At 34.7% G+C, this 16,397-nt stretch overlaps 1 protein-coding gene across 1 annotated transcript; it reads left to right on the forward strand.

The window, feature by feature from the left end:
* Positions 1 to 9,939: 9,939 nt before the first annotated feature.
* Positions 9,940 to 16,221, forward strand: LOTGIDRAFT_227840 (hypothetical protein; the record flags this gene model as incomplete). The annotated part of the gene is made up of 4 exons (XM_009045459.1): positions 9,940 to 10,030; positions 10,262 to 10,414; positions 15,021 to 15,293; positions 15,495 to 16,221. 4 exons carry the CDS (start codon positions 9,940 to 9,942, stop codon positions 15,836 to 15,838), a joined length of 861 nt encoding a protein of 286 aa, XP_009043707.1. The 3' UTR covers positions 15,839 to 16,221.
* Between the last annotated feature and the right edge of the window lie 176 nt (positions 16,222 to 16,397).

The following is a 16,397-nucleotide window of genomic DNA, read 5'->3' on the forward strand; positions in this document are numbered from 1 at the left end:
GTTACCCCATATGACCTTCATGAAGTTTATCAAGAATTTCTAACCGCATTGAGCTTGGAATTAAAATACGCGATCCTCTCATCAGGATATTTTGTACTAAAGCGATTTCATGGCGTACAGCCCAATATGCTCTTAATGCACTACTCAAAATAACACGATCTGGCCATCCATGTTTAACATATTCTTTAATTTTAACACATACAGGATCGATTTCCTGTTGTTTAATAATTTCAGTTAAACGATTTTCAAGTTTCTTACAATTTTGAACTACGCCAGATATCATGGCTTCACATTCTTTTGATAATTCTAAATCAGACTTATCTGCAGTAACCGATAAAGGTGCTCTGCTTAAAGCGTCAGCTATAATTAGATCACGACCGGGAACGTGACTAATTGTATATCTATACCTAAATAACCGTAATCTAAATCTCTGAATTCTTGTAGGTAGCTCATTTACACATTTGGTTCCTAACAATGAGATTAAAGGTTTATGATCTGTTTCGATATGAAATTTTATACCGATTAAATAATCTGAAAATTTATCACAAGCCCAGGTTACGCCTAGCGCTTCTTTATCAATTTGTGGATAATTTTGCTCTGCGGAAGTCATTGTTCTCGAGGCAAATAAAACAGGTTTCCAATCATCGTTGGAATTAGCTTTTTGAAAAAGTGCGGCTCCTAAACCAAACTTTGATGCATCAGCATTCACTTTTGTTTCGTGATTAGGATTATAATGTTTCAAAATTTTAGGTGAACATAATTCAACTTTAATTCTTTCAAAAGCATTTTGACGCCTATTTGTCCAAGTAAATTCTACTTTTGGCGATATTAATTCACGCAAAGGCTGTGTTAATTCAGCTAAATTAGGAGTGAATTTGCCTAATTGATGGATAACTCCCAAAATTCTGCGTATTCCATGAATATCAGTTGGAGGTTCCATATAACTTATTGCCTTTAATTTGTCGGGATCAGGTTCTATACCACTCTTACTGATAATATGTCCTAAAAATTTTACACGTGTTTGTGAAAATTTACATTTCGACAAATTTAAAGTTAATCCTGAAGTTTCAAGTTTTTCTAAAACTTGATTGAGCCTTTTATCATGTTCTGACTTAGTTTTGCCAAACACTAAAATATCGTCCATATGACATAATACACTTGAAAATCCGTCCAAGAGTTGCAACATACGTTTTTGAAAATATTCCGGTGCGGAATTTATTCCAAAAGGAAGACGATTAAACTCGTATCTCCCGAAAGGAGTCATAAAAGTGGTTAAGGAACGTGATTCCGGACTTATACCTATTTGAAAAAATCCACTATTGGCATCCAATTTTGACATATAGCATGCATCCGATAATTGACCCAATGTAGTTTCAACAGTTGGGAGCATATAATTTTCAACTAAAACATTTTTGTTTAGCATAGTAAAATCTACGCACAAACGAATCCGACCATCGTCCTTATCAATTGGTACGATTGGGAAACACCAATCAGTCGGTTTATCAACCTTAGAAATTACACCAGTGTCTAACAAATGTTTCAACTCGGTTTTAAGTTTTTCATATTGAGGCAGCTTAACTGCTCTAGATGTAACTACAGAATAAGGAACTGCATCTGGACGTAATCTAATAGTGTACTGTCCCTCTAGTTTCCCTAAACCAGTAAACAATTTTGGATATTTGTCAACAAAAGGTGATTTTGTGCCTACATCAATTTTATCTAATTTAAAACTAGAGTTATCACAACTGCTACTAATATTATTATCAGTGCGTTCTAAAAGATCTAAATCTAATATGGCAGGTATACCTAAAAGAGCTGTAGATAAATTCTTAATAACAAAAATATCTTGCTTACTACACTTATTACCTGTGCTTATATTAGCAGAAAACATACCTATAACAAATAATACCTCTTTACTAGGGCCATATAATACTTTGTTAGGCTTACTTAATCTTAGGATTTAATGATCTTATTCTATCATAAGCTTTTTCAGGAATAGATGTGACCTCTGCCCCTGAGTCTATCTTAAAATCTACATGAGCTTTATCTACATATGCATCAACCTTAAACAAATCTTTTGCATAAGACATATTATTAATATCTCCTGAAACAGTGCCTAGAAATATAAGTTCTGGATTAGTATCATTTCTAGCATTTACAGAAAAAACACGTTTGCTTTGGCAAAGTCTTTCAAAATGTCCTATTTTCTGACACTTCCTGCACTTCGCAGATGCTGCTGGACACTCATCTCGGCTATGCTTGGATCTTCCACATCTGTGATGTCTTGTGTTGTGGATTTCCTGGTTTCTTGTAGTCTTTTGACTTCGTTGACTTTTGACTGTGAAATTTCTGTTTTGACATAACATTCACGTTTGCATTTACCGTATCTTCTCGTAAGACTTTATTCTGAGAAATAACAGTTTCTGTCTGCTTTGCTGCTTCGATTGCTTTCTTCAGGGTTAAGGTGGAGTCTAGTTGTAACCTTCTAGATAACTTCTCATCCTTAATACCCACTACAATACGATCACGTATTAATTGATCTCTAAGTGTACCATAGTCACAGTATTCAGAAAGAGGATAGAGTGCTGTTATGAAACTATCTACCGATTCTCCTTCCTTCTGCACTCTAGAGTTGAATTGAGCACGTTCAAATATGACATTTCTTCGAACTATGAAAAAATCATTGAACTTTTGTCTGACCTCTGTGTACGTAATATTAACATCTGTGTCGACATTAAAACTTCGATAAATATCTTCAGATTCAGGACCCATGACGTATATAAGCATGTTGATCTGTTTGTCTTGACTCTCTTCACTGAGGCCAGATACTACTCTGTATCTATCGAATCTTCTCAACCATTTAGGCCATAACTGAGTTTCTTGAAAATTGAATTTCTCGGGAGGAGGAACTGTAGGTAATTTTACCTACCCACCTAATAAGGGGGGTCTTGGTATCAACGTATTTCTATATAAGTTGACACTTTTTTATTTCTCTCCCTTGGCCCATATTTTATTAATATTGACAGAACTTCAGGGAGAAAATTACGAAAGCACGGGGAGCAGGACATATGGGCTCTAAGCTGCATGTTATTTTATCTAATTATCTAATTAGGATCTTTGGATGAGAATCAAATCAAGTCAAGAGACGTTTTTACAAAAATAGTATGGAAGAAAGTTATGCGGTTATTGGTCAATAGTAGGTCCCCTGTGGTGGATATTATTCAAGAATCTCTCTGACAAATGGACAACCCATCAAAATGATGAAAATGTCTGTGATTAATCTTGCACTCTAACAGTCATGACTCTGTTTATAAAGGCCTATTAATAGTATTATATCTAATGAGTTCAACCTTGAAACATATTAATATAGAGAGAATTGGTGGGACGCGGAAAACTAAACTTGAGGTTATGACTTTTGTATAACCGTGGTTTGACTGACTCACTTTAGGTGTAGACCTATCATGGTTTTCTGTAACAATGAGTATAAATAGTTTCAACTCGACAGACGTGACTGTATCTTATTTTACGTATTCTTTAGTGCGTATGTCATCGGAACGACGAGTTAGAGATTGGTGGCGGATATAGGCCTATACGTATTTTTACCCAAATAAGATCATTGACACAAAATACTTAAAAAAAAATTTAAACTAAAACTTACCATGTAAGCTTAACTTAATTTGTCAGTTAGATAGAATAAAGGAAAGTGAACGTTGAAATAAGTATTTTGAAACAAGAATATCATTAGAATCAGAATTACAGATTAACGTTCGCTTCAAACGGATGCTGATATTGCAAACTAGGTAGTCGTAGTAGTTGGTAGTTGGATTAGTTCAAATTGGATGATTCTGTGTCGTTGGTTTGGTTGTTGATAATTCGTCAGATCTGGTAGGGTCGGAAGACATGGCGGCGAAACTCGGCCCTGGATGGTGTGGCGTGAGTCACTCGATCTTCATTCTTCCAAACTCATTCTGATCATGGTAATTCTTGTTGATTGGTAGTCGTATAACAGTGGGCCGTGGATGGAGCCAATACATTCTGTATGGTGAGTGGCATGCCGTTGGTTTCAAGGTACTCTGACAGTGGCTCACGAGCGGGTTTCTGTTCAGTGAAATTAATTAGGACATTAATAAGCTGTTAGGCAAATAAACCTTTATAGACCCGCGAGCTGCCAAAAATCTGCGGCTAAGCAGCCAGCTATTGCTGCCACAAGCCGCCGCCGGTCTGCTTTTTAAGTCAGCATTCTGCCACCGTGTTACTTCCGACGGCGCTTGCCAGGTGTCACTTCAGTATGAAAAGCCCTCTATGGTGGATACGACAACAACCAATCCACATTTTTACTCACTGAACTCCTTCATCAAGTGTGCTAGTGGAAAATAGGTTTAGTTCAGAATGGCAAACGAAGTCCACTTGATGAACATGATCTAATTTATTCATGACAACATCAAGTATTGCCATGACTTGTAATTCTTTGCTGAGTTAGTGAAGATCCAGATTTCAGCTAAAGACTCTTTTACAGTTGTAGACTATTTCTTATAACCCAATTTAGAAATTTTTCATACTGCGCACTCAAGTATTGCAACTCGATACGTTTTGGTTTGATGTATGGACCTTGAGAGCAAGTTCTCTTAAACACATTGTTAAGTTTGGTAATAAATATTGTCTGCAATTGCAATTCTAGAATTTTGAATCTCATTTAAGAAAACTTTCCACTTGGTTTGTAGTTGTATTTTACTTGATCTGGTTTAAATTGATATAATTCAGCATTGGTCTTTTTAGTTAATAAATTGCTTTGCAACCAATTTAGCCATTTGCATTAAGGCTATTATTCTTGATTATTGAACTGGTCAGTCTTAGTCGGAGAGAATCATTCACCATCTTGTATGAGTGGCACTAAGTGCGAAAGGTATTTTTTGCTCAAAGCTGCGGCCAGCCAGCCACAGTCATCAAAGCTGTTGGCTCAAATGTAGCCAGCTGATACGACCCCTCAGCCAGTCGAAAATTGGCAAGTTGGTTGACTCACGGGTCTAAACCTTTATCAAACTAAATAGAAATCTAATGACAGCTTTCTTAGTTAGAATGTGGGTTACATCAATTTGCACTAATGTCAAAATGTTCAATTCTTAGATGCTAGGGCCCTAGCTAGGGCAAAATTATGTTCTTATTTTATAACATGAGTGAGGTGAAAATTACTAAGATATTTTCTGTAGAGGGCACTATACCTATAGATGTCGTTAATCCCCCGACTACATCGACAGTCCAACAGATCATTACCAGGCATTAAATTGACTTATATAGGGTAATCAGAATTCGAGAGAGGCTCAAACCCACTTAAGTCCACAGGATCCCACTCATCTAGTTATCGAGTGGGTTATCGATAATATAATTTAGTTTCTGGGAAATTGAATACAGCTGATTGATAAATTATCAATTAGATTAGGGTTATATCATGTACAATCAATAAAAAAACCTGGCTAACGTGAATTAGAATATTAACCTGCTATTTAAGCCAAAAATATGGAAGGCAACTCGCGCCAAAATCTTCTTTGGAATTGAGATAAGATTTGGATTATTCCTAAATAATCTGATTATACAAATACATGTTTGTAAATATAGGTATAGTCTGGTTATAAACAAAATTTGAAAGTTAGAAGTATCTCTAAAGATACAACCTTTGATACCAATCCCCTTCTTTATTTTCCTTATAACATTTTGTGTTGTTTTATGTGTAACCATACTCATTCCTAAAGCACTTTTGGAGGGGAGGAGACCGGCATTTTAACTAAATGGTTATGTAATAATGTTTATGATATAACATTACTCAATAAAGCCACGATTAGCCAATCGCTCTTGCTATTCAAAAATACAGTATTATACAAGATTACATATATACTCGTAGTCATATAACTTATTGTTGGTAAGCTCCAATCCCCCAATGTTTGTTATTAGAAAGTTATCTATATACTTTTCCCATTGGGAGTGTTTGATCATCGCTTAATAATTAAACACACGACATCCCGAAATTTGACGGAAACCCACGAAATTGGGAACAATAGTCGAGACAGACACGGGCCGCTGATATAAAATTATTTGGCAAGAGAACAAGTTTTGAGACGATGTAGAAGTTATTGTGTTGAACTCTAGTCACCTCGGGTTATTTCAACTCAAATCATCTCGTTATTTTCAACTAATTACCACGATATTTAACTTATTTCAGCTCCCGGATTATAGAACGTGAGAGCGAATTCATTTATTTACAACACATCAGTCATTTGTAGGCGCGGTTAAACTTGTCGTCTGCTAAACTATATAAAAAGTTTTGCTGGAGGAAATAGATATAGTAGTGTTAAGAAAGCTATGTTAGACTTGATGACTTGGGAAGAAATGGTCGATAGCCTTACCCAGGAGGGTCAACTCCAAAAAGCCGCCATCTTTGATTTGAAAGGCGAGAAGCTTGCAGGAACTATGGGGATCAACGTCAGCAAAGCAGAAGCTTTAAGTATGATAACTTGTATGACTGGTATGGCCAATACTATGTTTGGTTTGTACATCGAGTCGGAGAAGTACAAAATATTTTTGGTGGATGAAAACACTTTGATTGGAAGGACTAACGACACAATTTTCGTGGCTAACAGGAGTAAAAATGTCCTGATTTGTGGATTTTCGGATGTGAAATCAAACATATCGTGTTTAGGAGGTGTACGAAATTTTGCTACAAAACTTGCCACACAGTCCGCTCCGGACACTGTGCCAAGTTTGATTTAAAAGATATCTGAATTCATAACAAAGTTTTTGTAATGGAGAAGAAGTGTTTTGGTTGAATAAAATGTGTACACAATTGTAGACCTATATTGAAAAACAATACCTCATTGTCACTTTTATCTACATGTAATGATAACATAGAGATTGATGGTAAATTGTAAATAGTACATTGATTTTTTTTCACAGACACAATATATACCAGCAAGAGAATGATAGTATACGACAATTACTGTACAAATTGCTTTGAAATTTTGTAGATCGATTGTGTATTCTACTAATTAACCCCACCCCACTCACTAGAAAGAGTTTGCCGTGTTAAAGCCAGCCTGAAGGCTAGTGATGATTTACGAGTGTCAAACAGTTATTCATGTTAATTCTCGAGAATTTAAAATCTTGAGTTATCTGGATATGATAAATAGCTAAGTTTGTGTATATAACATGATGACAAATTGTATTCTATCTTACTAATAACTTGCTTCCGTCTTGTATTATATGTTATTAAAATTTTATATGATACTGCACTATAAAACATATTTTGAAATAATGTAGATTTACTGTATATGAGTAATGCATTAATCAGTCCTTATGTGCATAAACTGAAAGATCCAAATCTTGCCTCTCACCTATTCCAGTTTTGCAAATTTGAATTTTTTTTTATCTCTATAGTAGGTTTGTATGTAGGGAAGACAATTCGGGGACTTGAATCAATACTTTTAAATACATAAATTTTTACGGAATTTGAGCAATATCAGCGAGTGAGACAAGGTATGTTCACCTTTTCACTGCTTAAGTTTCAAACCTCCGCCTAAGTGGATATACATAGCCTAACCTTCGTCTTTCGGTATTCTGAGGTAATATACATGATTGAAACTTGTTTAAAAATACAGTTCATGTAATAAGATGGTGTAACTGGGCTTCAAAGGTTTAATACAGACAGTAGGTTACATTTATCTGTATAACATTTTCATGTTTTATTATGGTGTCAAGTACTAATGTGTGGGCGAAACAAGCTAAAAATTTAATTTAACCCTTCCTTTTATAAACTGTATAATATTGAATCTTGGACAGTAAAATGTAGACTATATAATGTCTGCCTTATAACCGAATTTATTTGATAAAATTAACATAATGAATAACATACTTGTCTAACAGATAAATTTTAAAACAAAGTTAAACTGTGCCTAAATATGATAAATATTTAAAGTTTTTACCTAGGGGGAAACATAAATATAAGGTAAAGTGGTGTTTTGTCTATGCGTGGACCTGTTCACATTATGTACAATGATAAGCCTATGTATTTATATGAAAGTAATATACTTGACATTATTAGGATCGGTCAAGCGAGACGACCTAAGATCCTCGAGGCCAGTTGATAATGTAGACAAAAATAGGCCTATAATAATATAGAACTTTTATTGACAAGTGGAGAGGAGTTGAGATTTACGAGCAGTGAAACTCATATTTAAGTATTATTATTAGGATTTTTTTCCAACCCTCAAATTCTGTTACCATAGCTTTTTGATGTATGGTTTAAATTTCCTTTGCCCCGGTTTGAATATAACAACCAAGATGTGGACAATCATGCCTGTCTGTGCTGGATAATGATATCAGCTATATTAAACTAAATAAAACAGATACTTGTTGTCTGTTGTTCTTATTATAGTTACTTCCCTTTATCTGACAAGTTGAATGTCTTCTTTATTATAGCCTTACACTTCAGATATAACTTGATCGGACCGATGAATCAAGGTCTTGTGGACAAAATATATTATACTACTTATGGTAAATGAGATAAGATAATAATAAGAACATAGAATCAGAATATCGCTCAATTTAGGGTTTGAATAAGTGCTTTGAACAGTTACCTCCTTCAAACCGGAAAGGCACCCTTACTGAGCTGCTACGGCGACGAAGCGTGAAGAGAGCAATTTGCGCCATTGTCGCCCATATTCGCCGTTGAAATCGCTACGGAATCGAGAATGTCTTTAGATATGTGTCATAACATAATCCACGTAATGACGATCCAAACAAAAAACGAAACCCAAATTTCAAAGCACATGATTATTGGCGAAACATTAAAAGCAGCTAGTTTCACATGATGAAGTACATCAATCATAAGTGAGGAAGTATTTCATACTGAAAAGTGGTATCAGCTGTCTAGAAGAGTAAGCATACCCTATCTTGCGCCACACCCGTCATAGCTGCTTTGGAAGTATTCGAGATTTGGTTCCTTTCAGGACTGAAAAGCTGTCGAATGGCTTCCTATAGATGTTCTGGTGTAAAACAGCAAATTCTGCAAATTTCTGTACATCTATTTATGGAAAATTCATGTACATGCGTGCGTAACATGAGTTATCTAATAGAATGTATGGTAATTGGCACCTTAAAATGAATTTAGCTTCCCAAATACGCTTTAAGTAGAGTCGCACAGAAAAAAAGAACTGGAATGAAAAATATGATACTACACTGTTCTTATCACATTTTGAATATCTAAAATCATAAAGAGAGGCGCTGCTGTGCCTATTGCAGACTTTGGCGCCCCCTAGAAGAATTGGGCACCCTTTATTTTCCGTCGCTGGTGGGACCATAATAAAATGTCTGCAGTTATTGAGCACAAAACGAAAATTTAATTTTGTGTTGTACATAAACAAACACCCATGTAAAATCTCTAAAAATGAGTAACAATACGTCCAATACATGGGAATCCTGAAATATTATTGTGTTGAACACAAACAGGGGTTTACAACCTACTTTCTATTAAGTTTACCCCTTTTATGATCTTTGATCGAATGCATTATCTCCTTTAGCCTATTTTATTTAGTGATTATCTCTTAGTTTTTTCCCTCCAACCTTAGGCTGGCCCATCAGATTATTATTGTTCCAATTATGCTAGAAGAACAAATCGCCTCCAAAAATTTTCAAAATTACCTCCTTAGGAGTAATCACCCCAGGTTGAAAACCCGCGACGTCATAACGTTATGCTTTATAACACGTAAATATCATACTTATGCAAATCTGTCAAGTTTTTCCTTTTTTATTTGTTTAGAGTGTTGAACTACTGTGAAAACGCCGTAAGTTATCGAATTTAGAATTCAGACATGGTTGAAAATCTGTTTCTGTAATCTAGAATTGTAATTGATGAATTTTACATAAATCATGTTTTTGAAAGGTATGATGAACATGGCCGACATGACAGATAGATTGTTGAAGCATGGATGGTCTAAAAGACAACTTACAATAGCGGCTCCTGTATTAATTCATAGTGGTACTGGTACGCTAGGCCGGGAGCAACCATAAATCCAATAATGACATTGTGGCTGCTGCACTTGATCACACCAACGAAACAAGATTTTCAGTCCACTAAGAGCCGTAAGAGTAATTGTGAGTCCTTTTCATCGTAATTTGTACAAAATTAATGCAATCCATATAATTATACAACTACCATAATAATTGTGTTCGCACTAGCGTTTGTTTCATCAGTATATAGATCATTTTGTTTCAGAAATTAGTGAAGCAAATATTAGTAAAGCAAATATTGGATGGTTTATAAAGACGGATGATGCTATAGTCCATGGTCCGCGACCCAATTCCAAGTTTGATCCAGTTTCTGAAGGAACCACACACCTTGATTTGTGGTTGAAGAATTATCATGAAGGTAAACTGAGAGAAACAACTGAAATTAAATCTAATGTATAGCTGATAATGTGGCTAAAATACTGGACTGGATACGTAGAAAGGAGGAAAGTGTTTCACCAGGAAAACAAGGAAAATGTAAATAGGCCTAAGAGGATGCTGAAATTGATCTCAAAGAATCTCCCCATAGCTCCTTATATTTTTGTCCAAAACGTTATAATTTGAACATAGCCCCATTGAATTTTTAATTCTTATTCCTAGTTTTATCCGAAAAGGTAAACCACAAAAGGCAATGAACAATTTGTTAGAAGAAGGTTGGACAATGGTAAACAGAATTCGAGATCAAGTGAAATGATTTAAAACCTTATTTTATGCTTTTCTCAAACATGTTTAAGCTGACACTATCGCTTACTTCATGCAAGTTTAGGTTTCTATTTACCCTTTTGGAGGAGAAACGATCTGGCAGATATTCTAGAAGAGAATACTTGTCATTTTAACTACATCTTCAATATTTTACTGTGTTTCATCTTCTTATATACAGATCAGTCTCACAATTCGACAACTCGACGTAGATTTTTACATCATGAAAAATGTTGAGAAGAATGTTTATACGCAGCAGAAATGAACAATATAGCTCTGTGTTACCATTCTCACAACTGGCATTCTGGTGATCATATCACATTGAACATGTTTACGAATTCAAAATTTTGTGAATAAGCCGAGTAGATATATTTTGTAATAACATACATTCAAATTGCAATAAATTGTTGTTGTTTTTTTGTTTATTAAAATACTAAACTTCATAAATTATCCTATACCACTTGTTTTTCACTAGTTATGATGCTGCATACTCACTTAAGAACCCAGAAAATTGTTAACTACATACCTTACTTGTTACCCAGAATGTTATATACTAAATACCTCACTTGTAACTCAGCATGTTATATACCGAATACCTCACGTGTTACCCAGTATAGTGTAGTCTAAATAACCTTTCTTGTAACTCAGAATGTTATATACTGATTTCCTCACTTGCTACCCAGTATAGTGTAGTCTAAATAACCTTTCTTGTAACTCAGAATATTATATACCGATTACCTCACTTGTTACCCTGTATAGTATAGTCTGAATAACCTTTCTTGTAACTCAGAATGATATATACTGATTTCCTCACTTGTAACTCAGAATGATATATACCGAATACCTCACTTGTTACCCAGTATAGTATAGTCTGAATAACCTTTCTTGTAACTCTGAATGATATATACCGAATACCTCACTTGCTACCCAGTATAGTATAGTCTGAATAACCTTTCTTGTAACTCTGAATGTTATATACTGATTTCCTCACTTGCTACCCAGTATAGTATAGTCTGAATAACCTTTCTTGTAACTCAGAATGTTATATACTGATTTCCTCACTTGTTACCCAGTATAGTATAGTCTAAATAACCTTTCTTGTAACTCAGAATGTTATATACTGATTACCTCACTTGCTACCCAGTATAGTATAGTCTGAATAACCTTTCTTGTAACTCAGAATGTTATATACCGATTACCTCACTTGTTACCCTGTATAGTATAGTCTGAATAACCATTCTTGTGACTCAGAATTTTATATACTGATTTCCTCACTTGTAACTCAGAATGTTATATACTGATTACCTCATTTGTTACCCAGTATAGTATAGTCTGAATAACCTTTCTTGTAACTCAGAATGTTATATACTGAATACCTCACTTGTTACCCTGTATAGTATAGTCTGAATAACCTTTCTTGTAACTCAGAATATTATATACTGATTTCCTCACTTGCTACCCAGTATAGTATAGTCTGAATAACCTTTCTTGTAACTCAGAATGATATATACCGAATACCTCACTTGCTACCCTGTATAGTATAGTCTGAATAACCTTTCTTGTAACTCAGAATGATATATACCGAATACCTCACTTGCTACCCAGTATAGTATAGTCTGAATAACCTTTCTTGTAACTCAGAATGATATATACCGAATACCTCACTTGCTACCCAGTATAGTATAGTCTGAATAACCTTTCTTGTAACTCAGAATGTTATATACTGAATACCTCACTTGCTACCCAGTATAGTATAGTCTGAATAACCTTTCTTGTAACTCAGAATGATATATACCGAATACCTCACTTGCTACCCAGTATAGTATAGTCTGAATAACCTTTCTTGTAACTCAGAATGTTATATACTGATTTCCTCACTTGTTACCCAGTATAGTATAGTCTAAATAACCTTTCTTGTAACTCTGAATGTTATATACTGATTACCTCATTTGTTACCCAGTATAGTATAGTCTGAATAACCTTTCTTGTAACTCAGAATGTTATATACTGATTTCCTCACTTGCTATCCAGTATAGTATAGACTGAGAAAGTAACGCTAGCATTCTGCAACATATTCAGCTTACCGAAAACTGTCGAATGAACCAAATTTCATGACTAAATTTTTCTGCGCGGTGCATCGTGTCCAAACCACACACCCATTCGTCATACTTCCTCAAAACCCGTATTCGTGATACGATGGGCACGGTGCGGCGCTTCACAGGACGATCAGATATTGTAACAACGATGGCTTGATAATGGTGATAAAAGATGAAACAAAGAATGGTAAAGTTCGATATTACCGTTATACACGGTGTAATAAATGGCACTAGTACCCTTAATAATCAGGCTTGTAGGCAGCCAAATACTTCTGGGAGAGGGGGTGTCCAATCAAGAGGGATAGTTTAGGTACCCCCTCCCTTCCCGGAAAACTTTGTTATGAATTGTTACACAATACAGTGGTGCTCTATGTAGAGTTATTGCTATCTTTATTTCTGTCGAGGACGCTCATTGGAAGCCTGTAAACACGATTTCCTGACATTTCCCATCAAATTTAAGGTTAAAGATTATTCTGCTAATGATGGCATAGGGATTACCTTGAGCTTGAAGAGAGGTCACTGGTGGTAATTAAAAGTAAATTTCTTATCGGCTATCTTATGTTTTTATGTCATTTTGTGCTGGAATATCAATTATACAATTATACAAACGATTATCTAATGGCGTTAATTGATTAAGATGACGAGATGTCGAATTGTACAAATATGAGGTCGTAATTCGTTATAGGCCTACACAGAATATCGGAGTACTCGGGAGGTTTTTTTAAACTGACATAACAAGGAAATCAATCGGGACCATAAAAAAATGTCAGATTGCACAGAATGTCGGAGTACACTTGTTGCAGTTTAGTTTACGCTGTGATATCCGACATTCTCTGCCCTCTGACATCTCATTTAGATATATTATTATCATTATAAATGGAATAAAAACGGCATAATTCTCATTTGATGCATAACCTAATAATGAAAGGCATAATATAGTTATTCTCTATATATTAATACATTTAGACAAAAACATTTTTTCTCTGATTTTAATAACATTATGATCATATGAACTGTAGGCTACCACGAATTATATATCCGTAGTCCGAACGTCTTCCTTAACTCTTTCTAGTTACATGTAATGGGTTCAGTTTGCCAAATCTAAAATAGAAAATATCAAATAATTGATAAAAAAAATAACTCGGTGTTTCACAAAACATCATTATCAGGTGGAGAGTTGCATGGTTGACTAAGCAGTCGTGGTATCTGCCTTTTTCCGGAGGTGTAATATCTTTGTCCTGAAAAAAGATTTAACGAATTTTCTTACCTTGAAACTAGGTGTTCTGGTCTATAACAGCTACCTTTGTTCCTGCATTGTTGTTTAAATATTTTTTTATTATTATTTAGTTTTCCTGTAAATATGTTCATTTAATGCCTTATTTTGAATCATGAATAATGTAATTTTCAATTTGGTGTCAGTCATATTAAGTCTTATATCTAGTGGGTTTAATTCATTGTTAAATTGCCATTTAATGCATGGTGATATAAATACAACAATTGCATTGAAATGTGATATTAAAGGACATATGATTCATATGATAAACAACGGCCAAGGCTTAATTCATATAAACCATTAAGGTAAGAAAGAATGTATTTAAAGAGAATATTTAAATGATATGAGGATATTTAGGCTACATTTGACTTATCAAGGAATTATCCTGTGTTATATCGCAATCTTAAATCTTTAAACCAGAAAAAAGTCATCTTTGTACATCTTGAAACCATTAAGAAGTGCGCGGAGATTTTCAGGTGGTTGACTAAGCAATCGTGGTATCTATCTGTTTTTTCTTGTTTCTTAGAGGCCAATATGATACTAATTGTCACCAATATGGTGAAGTTAATTTTGAAATTCAGCGTTCACGTCCACATTCAAATTTACTAATAATAGGAAATTAAGTGGCTCATCTTAATATTGAGCCTTGTCAGATTGGAATTCATGTTTTTCGAAGAATCTATCTGTTTTTTTTTACTGTTGCATTGTTATCTTTTTTTCTTTTGAAAATGCACAAGAAAAAGGATAAGCAAAGACAACTTATTTAACATTAATTTGAATTCATTTAATTTCGAAACTATAGCTGCTATGGTTGACCTCAATTCTGATATACATGTCTATAACGGTCATCTTTGATGCTGTATTCAGTGCGTTTGGGGTTTCTTTATTTCTCTTTTCAGAACCTCGTGACTATAGGGTTGTCATGGCGAGATTAAAACAGTGGTGGAACCTGCTGAAAGTCTGCAGTGAAATAGCCTTTTATGGAGCCATTATGATTTTGACAAAATTTAGCCCTTCAATAAAACAATACATGGTTTCGAAAGCTGGTGATGTAATGAAAGAGACTGGATTCTCTGAAGAAGATTGGAGCGAAAGTATGTGTACTTGGGCAGCCTTGAAGAGAATGTTCCAATCTAGATATCTTGATGTTTGGAAAACAGCAGAACTTGGTGGTAAGGCTCCGAATCCCGAAGTTCATTCATCTGACGGTTTACAGAGGCAGCTCTTATTAGATTGGATGAAACCAGGCCGTCCTCTGGTGATGAATTTTGGTAGCTGTACCTGACCACCTTTTATGGCAAAGTTACGGAAATTCAACGAGATAGTACGAGACTTTGCCGAATATTGTGATTTTGTAACAATTTATATTGAAGAGGCTCACTCAAGTGATGGCTGGCGATTTGAAAATAATTTCGAATTCAGCACTCACACAAAATTAAATGATCGGGTTCTTGCTGCAAAGAGTTTGCTGAAGGCGGGAGTGTCTAGCGCAGTTGTTTTGGATTCAATGAAAAACGAGGCTAATAATCAATATGGTGGTTTGTTTGAACGGTTGTATATTGTTCTAGATGGTGTTATTGTGTATCAAGGAGAAAGGGGGCCAAATGGATACCGTATCGAGGAGGTAGAAGATTGGTTACAAGCGTTCTGTACAAAAACAGTTCCGGATAACGGAACATCTCACGCTACAGTAACAAGTGAGAAGACGTCTTGTTGATAAAGGTTAAATGGAAGCTGTAGGTCGATGCGGATAAGAGTGGATATGCTGAATTTTTGTCTAAGCTTCTCATATTATTCAAAACATAGCACTGCACAGCAAAGAAAAATGCTTTTCTATAATAGTTTAATTTGTTTTTGTATAATTGTATCTAGTATGTTGTTGTTATTGTCGTCGGGGTAACTCTTACATGGTACAAATATTTCCTCTTTATTTTGAATGTCATATATCATAATTATGTGTCTCAATGAAGATTTTTAAAGAAAAAAGCATTACTTTACAATCGGATGTTTAGGATGTCATATTATGATATAAAGATCATTTTTTTGTTTATAGATATTGCTTTTATCTCACAAAATGATATTAAATTATTAATATATACGAACTAGTTTTTTTTTAATTATAGAAACATATTATGAAATATATTAAATTCATGTTTTATAACTACTGGATTATTCATCGAATAACTTTTAATTTTTTCCATGCATGTTTGTCCCATTCTGACCCAAAAACTTTTATAAAGCCAAGTACTGGTATCCTCAAACATTCATGGTAGATT

This window comes from Lottia gigantea (genome assembly GCF_000327385.1).
Source record: "Lottia gigantea unplaced genomic scaffold LOTGIsca_1, whole genome shotgun sequence".
Classification (NCBI taxonomy): domain Eukaryota; kingdom Metazoa; phylum Mollusca; class Gastropoda; family Lottiidae; genus Lottia; species Lottia gigantea.